Here is a 6890-nt window from a genome sequence, read left to right on the forward strand (position 1 = left end):
AATCCATTACATGCTGAGAATTAAATAAAATAATGTAATATTTTTCAAACTGAAATTTGTACTTATTAGATTATGACCAAATCAGTTTAGTAGGTTGTGAGCAGCACTTTTTTTTTTTTTTTTTTTTTTTTTTGAGACAGTCTCCCATTACCCTGGCTGGAGTGTGGTGGCTCAAACAGGGCTCACTGCAGCACGGCAGCCTCGACTTCCCAGGCTCAGGTGATCCTCCCACCTAAGCCTCCTGAGTGGTTGGGACTACAGATGTGTGCCACTAAGCCCACCCAATTTTTTGTATTGTTAGTAGAGATGGGGTTTTGCCAATAGTGCCCAGGCTGTTCTCAAAGCCTGGGCTCAAGAGATACACCCGCCTCGCCCTCCTAAAGTGCTGAGATTTCAGGCATGAGCTACCACATCCAGCCAAGCAACAATTTTTTTTTTTTTTTTAAGATATACCTTAGGGATACCAAGAGTTCATCACATGCAATAAGCGTTGCTTTAACAAATTGTTTCAGTTGTTACTGTTTGGACGAACGGAGGCAAGATGGTGCACTTCCGGGTTCTTCTTCACCAACTTTTCCCGCGCGCGAAAAATGCAGCCGGTGCCCTGGGAAGGTGCAGACCAACTGGGCATGCGCCAGGTGACGTCAGTCCGAAGAGACCAAGATTTACCTGGTCGCACCTGCGGAACGCCCCCTGACACGCCCGTGCCCCGCCTATTGCCCTCCCACTCCTAGAAAAGCCGCTCCGGAGGGATGCCACGCGCGGCCTTCCTCAGTCCTCCACTCCTGTCGGGATGTCAGGACTGCAGGAACTCCGTCGGAGAGCCCCAGCCCCACCGGGGGACTCTGTCGGCCTTCTTTGCCGGAGGCCGACAGACCTCTTCCCCACACCTTAGGTGACCAAAATAAACTTGCAGTTTTGCTCCTACCCTTGCCTACTCGCTGGTTCTTTTGTGCCCGCTCTGGTGGTCTTAGAAAAACAAATCAGTTACAAATAAGTTTTGTATGTGTTTACTGGATTGTGATGTAAGATGTATTTCATGAAATTACCATACATAAAAGTACTAGAAAACTGAAGTTCTAAATTATATTTTCTGACTACAAGGGCACCAGAATTTCAAAAAAGGTGACTGGTGTACTGGAGTAGTCTGAGGAAGTTTTAAGAAGGTATGGGACTTGGACTAGTTCTTGAAAGATAAGTAGCATTTAAGTAAATGAAAAGAGGGTATATCTGGAGATAGGCAGCATAAGCAAAGGGTGTGGCTTGCTGTCAGCCAGATGGCAGCCATGACTTAGTTGTGTTAAAACCTGTTGACAGGCCGGGCGCGGTGGCTCAAGCCTGTAATCCCAGCACTTTGGGAGGCCGAGACAGGCGGATCACGAGGTCAGGAGTTCGAGACCATCCTGGCTAACACGGTGAAACCCCGTCTCTACTAAAAACTACAAAAAACTAGCCGGGCGTGGTGGCGGCCGCCTGTAGTCCCAGCTACTCGGGAGGCTGAGGCAGGAGAATGGCGTGAACCCGGGAGGCGGAGCTTGCAGTGAGCTGAAGTGAGCTGAGATCCGGCCACTGCACTCCAGCTCGGGCAGCAGAGCGAGACTCTATCTCAAAAAAAAAAAAAAAAAAACCTGTTGACGGCCGGGTATGGTGGCTCACACCTGTAATCCCAGCACTTTGGGAGGCCAAGGTGGGTGGATCACGAGGTCTGGAGGTTGAGACCATCCTGGCTAACATGGTGAAACCCCGTCTCTACCAAAAAACACAAAAAAATTTGCTGGGTGTGGTGGCGGGCGCCTGTAGTCCCAGCTACTCCGGAGGCTGAGGCAGAAGAATGGCGTGAACCCGGGAGGCCGAGCTTGCAGTGAGCCGAGATCGCACCCCTGCACTCCAGCCTGGGCGACAGAGCGAGACTCTGTCTCAAAAAAAAAAAAAAAAAAACCTGTTGACATCTACCATAGGAATTCCAACTCATTTCCTACAGTGAATAATAAACCCTCATTAAGAGAACTTCATATTGTCAAATTCAGCTATTTAAATTGAGAAACATAGCAGAGGAACCCCAACAGCTGAGATCTATCAATGGAACTTTAAAGTATTACCTAGGCTGGGCACCGTGGCTCATGCCAGTAATCCCAATATTTTGGGAGGCTGAGGCAGAGGAATCACTTGAGGCCAGGAGTTTAAGACCAGCCTGGCAAACATGATGAAACCCTGTTTCTACTAAAAATATAAAAATTAGCCAGGTGTGGTGGCACACACCTATAAACCCAGCTGGTCAGAAGGCTGAGGCACGAGAACTGCTTGGACCCTGGAGGCAGAGGTTACAGTGAGCTGAGACCGCACCACTGCACTCCATCCTGGGTGACACAGCAAGAATCTGTGTCAAAAAATTAAATAAATAAAAATACAAAAAGTAGCTAGACATGGTGGCACACACCTGTAATCCCACCTATTCGGGAGGCTGAGCAGAACCACTTGAACCTGGGAGGCAGAGGTTGCAGTGATCTGAGATCGCCCCACTGCACTCCAGACTAGGGGACAGAGTGAGACTCTGTCTCAAAAAATAAAAATAAAGTATTTTGATAAATTGTAACAGTAATATATGGTAGAAATGAGACCCATCTAGTAGAAAGTAGTGAGATCCGTCTCTACAAAAAAAAAAAAAAAAAATTTAATTAGCCAGGTATGGTAGCATGCCTGTAGTCCTAGCTACTCGGGAGGATTGCCAGAGTCCACGAGTTCAAGGCTGCAGTGAGCTATGATTGCACCACTGCATTCCCATCTGGTTGACAGAGCAAAACCCTGTCTCCAAAAAAAAAAAAAAAAAGTATTATAGTGTTGTCTAGTCAATATTTCTCCCTCCTCCATCAAACTCTGCCCCACGGTCCAGAAGACCAGACCCACAGGAAAGGACACTGGCCAAATAGGCACATCATTAATGGCACTACCCAAACTCCTCACCCCTTCCCTCTGGACTGTAACACCTACCCCACCTCTACCTCCCAACTTGAGGAAAAAGGAATACATGTATTTCCCAAAGGTTTAGACAACTGTGCTTTTCCATACAGCACATACAGCACATACAGGCATTCAGCAGCCAGAGGAAGATTTGACTGCATTAATACCTTACTTCGAAAGATTTTACTGTCCACCTGTGATAGAAGCCTCCCCTTCTGTGAAACACTAGGATGATGTCCTTCTGCTTCATAAGGTATTGGTCCACTTTTCCATTTACATGGATATTTTTGGTTTTTGTTGAGACAAGGACTGACTCTACGGCCCAGGCTGGGGTGCAGCTGCGTGATCTCAGCTCACTGAAACCTCCATCTCCCAGGCTCAAGCAATCCTCCCACCTCAGCCTCCCGAGTAGCTGGTGTGTGCTACCACGCCCAGCTAATTTTGGTATTTTTAATAGAGACGGGGTTTCACCATGTTGGCCAGGCTGGTATCGAACTCTTGACCTCAGGTGATCCACCCGCCTTGGCATCCCAAAGTGCTGGGATTACAGGCGTGAGCCACTGCTCCCGGCCTATTTACATGTTGGACTGAATTGCATACGCTCAGCCCACTGGTAAAATAATAAACATTTTAGGACTGTTTTCTCAGAAATAGCACTCTCCCTAAGAACTCTTTCACAAAGCATATCCATTTAGGATTGTTCAACTAACATTCACTGAGGGTCTTCAGGCATCAGGAACGATCAGGGTGAGGGGCACAGCAGTGAATAAGCCAGGTACCCAGTCTAAAGGAGCTGCCATGCTAAGGGGGCGCACAGACGCATACAGAGCTTCGGTACTGCCTAGTAAGCGTAAGTGTAAGTACAGTAAGTTTAAGACAGAGGTAAGCACAGTGCAAGGCTCTAGGAGAAAGTCAGGAGGATCCAGGCGTCCTGGAGAAGATCCGATCTGAACGGATCCTTTCAGGATGAAGACACATGGTACAAACAGAACAGAAGCAACAGAGGCATCAGACAACTGAGTCGGGGGAGAAACGAAAGGCAGTTTGGCATTCAGAGAGCATGCGGGCAATGAGGGGAAAACGGCCGTGGGAGCCTGCGGCGTCCGGGTCCCAAGCAGTCACTGGAGGGACAGAGGGAGGCCGGACTCTGCCACTTGGGCCGAGGCGCTGGGCATCAGCAGCGTTTCTCCTCGCCATCCACATCTGGAGCGGTCTCTACGAGGGCTCCTGTGGGGGCTGTTCCTGGGAGGGTCGAGCATACGGCATTCACGACCTGCCTCCCTCCGGGGCAAGCCAGCCCACACACCTCGGGACTCCGCTCAGAATCTAAAGAGGTGAGATCCTTGGGTTATCTCGGGGCTGCTTCATGAACTTTGCGCAGAAGAAAAGGGAAGGAGGAAGCAGAAGGCCGCAGGAACCAGCCCGAGACGCTATGACCCCAGAGATTCCGCATATTACAAGCTACCAAGTCGCCACGCTGATGCCCCACGCGCGGAGCAGCCGAAGCTAGGAGACCGGAGGGACAGAGAAACCCGGCACCCACCGCCCCCGAGCCTCAGCCGGCCAGCGGGGCCGCCGCTCGGTTTACCTTGGTCATGCCAACCCCTACCACGAACACCCGGCGCAGGGGCGCAGGCTCCCACGGGGAAGAGGACATGGCTGCACCAGTGCGGGACGGACTACTGCCGGGACTGACAGGCGCAGACTGCACCGGAGCTCCCTGAAGCCCCGAAGCCAGGGCCGCGGACCGCAACACAGCCGCGTGAGAGTGCGCGTGCGTGGGGGTGGGGCGGGGAGGCGGGGCGGGGCGCGGGGGCGGGGCGCGTCCTGTCGGGTAGGGAACGTTCTCTAACCCTTGGCGGCCGCAGCACTAATTTGCGGACTTGGGCGTGGGACTGAGTCAGCCCATCCCCATTATCTGAGCCTGTGCTTAGGTTCTGTACGGTGAGCAGGAGTAGGCCTGTAGTGGGGCCTAAGACTGAGAGGAGGGATTGGCAGGAAAGGTGATCCTGAGGAGAGCAGTTGGGGTTCGTGTTGGAATTGGCCTCTGTCCTGTTAGCGGTGGCAGTTGAGAGTGAATTCATGAATTAAAACTCACAGGACACCAAGAAAGTGGGGATATCCCGGGCAGGATCTCACACATGAATACAGTGTCTAAATCAAAAAATACAGGCTCCGTAAGCAGCTGCCTGACCTTTTTTAATCTCGTGAACAAAAGTTCTCCGAAAAGGAATTTGGAAGACAGAGACTTTATTCCAGCAAACCGGGTAGAAACAGCCTTCCATGTTTGTTTGTTTGTGACGGAGTCTCGCTCTATCGCCCAGGCTGGAGTGCAATGCCGCGAACACGGCTCACTGCAGCCTCCACCTCCCGAGTTCAAGCAATCCTCCTGCCTCAACCTCCCAAGTATCTGGGATTACAGGCGCACGCCATCATTCCTGGCTAATTTTTGTATTTTTAGTAGAGATAGGGTTTTGCCATGTTGGCCAGGCTGGTCTGGAACTCCTGACCTCAGGTAATCTGCCCACCTCGGCCTCGAAAAGTGATGGGATTACAGGCGTGAGCCGCAGCTCCCAGCTCCCTGTTTATTATATCTTAAGTAAAAATGCAGATTCATTGAGCTAGATGAATGCGTAAGTGACTATTTCTCTACCCTCCTCTCACATGTGAAGGCTGATCAAAGACTCAGAAGAACGCACCGTTTGCCTATCTACCCACATATTTTTAAAATTTATTCATCCTTCCCCAATATCTATAAAAACTGAAGCCCTCAAAATCATCTTTAGAGAAAGGCATGGACCTGTCTCCGGGTACGTCCTTAAAGTTGGCAAAATTAACTTCTAAATTAAGATGTTTCATATACTTTTCGGTTTGCAGTATCAGCATGTAGAAAGGCTCTCCTAGAAGATTCTAAAGAGTGCTTCTTGGCCATTTGGCTAAGATCAAGTGTAGAAGATTCTAAGAAGCCAGGCAGGGCGCGGTGGCTCAAGCCTGTAATCCCAGCATTTTGGGAGGCCGAGGCGGGCGGATCACAAGGTCAGGAGATCGAGACCATCCTGGCTAACACGGTGAAACCCCGTCTCTACTAAAAAATACCAAAAAAAAACTAGCCGGGCGAGGTGGCAGGCGCCTGTAGCCCCAGCTACTCGGGAGGCTGAGGCAGGAGAATGGCATGAACCCGGGAGGCAGAGCTTGCAGTGAGCTGAGATCTGGCCAGTGCACTCCAGCTTGGGTGACAGAGCGATACTCCGTCTCAAAAAAAAAAAAAAAAAAAAAAAAAAAAAAAAAAAAAGAAGATTCTAAGAAGCCGCTCTGTGCTTAGTAAAGAACTACTGAGTTAGAACTAGACCTACTTAGTAAAATCTGCTGGGTTCAGTGATGCATGCCTCTCCCATTTGCTCAGGAATTTAAGGCTACAAACGTGCTGTGATTACACCTCTGAATAGCCACTGCACTCCAGCCTGGGCAACATACCAAGACCATGTCTCTAAAAAACCAAACAAAACCAAAAAAAAAAGAATAACAAGCACAAGTCAGGGCATTGAGGTGTACAGTTGTTTCTTGAAACTGATGGGCTGATAAAGACAGCAGTATGATTCGTGGATCAAACAAAGTTACCAACCTAATAGAACAACAAGTCCTAAGGTCAAGATTGTTATGTAACAAATGCTGGCTGTCCACTGGATATTGCTTTCAAAATAGGAGTCCATAGAGGGGCAGAGGGGATAGATAGTAATATAAAAGGTAATATAGATAGATAGTATATATAGATAGATAGTAATATAAAAAATAATATAAAAGTATTAACAAATATAATATATTTGTTAATACCAAAAATATCGAGAAAAAACACTTCCCTTTCCAACGTGGCGGACTGAATAATCCAAACATTTCCCACTATAAAACACAGACTTTTCTAAGTCATTGGATGT

General features: G+C 48.9%; 1 protein-coding gene across 2 annotated transcripts in view; it reads right to left on the reverse strand.

Annotated features, from left to right (window-relative positions):
- Nucleotides 1–4763, reverse strand: part of SCP2 (sterol carrier protein 2) — a 127996-nt gene extending 123233 nt beyond the window's left edge. For both annotated transcript variants that reach the window (XM_030941992.1, XM_010372198.2), the window contains exon 1: nucleotides 4547–4763. In XM_030941992.1, coding sequence (XP_030797852.1) covers nucleotides 4547–4615 — 69 coding nt within the window. In that variant the 5' untranslated portion in view covers nucleotides 4616–4763. The remainder of the gene's footprint in view (nucleotides 1–4546) is intronic.
- Between the last annotated feature and the right edge of the window lie 2127 nt (nucleotides 4764–6890).

This window comes from Rhinopithecus roxellana, chromosome 12, assembly GCF_007565055.1.
Source record: "Rhinopithecus roxellana isolate Shanxi Qingling chromosome 12, ASM756505v1, whole genome shotgun sequence".
Lineage (NCBI taxonomy): Eukaryota > Metazoa > Chordata > Mammalia > Primates > Cercopithecidae > Rhinopithecus > Rhinopithecus roxellana.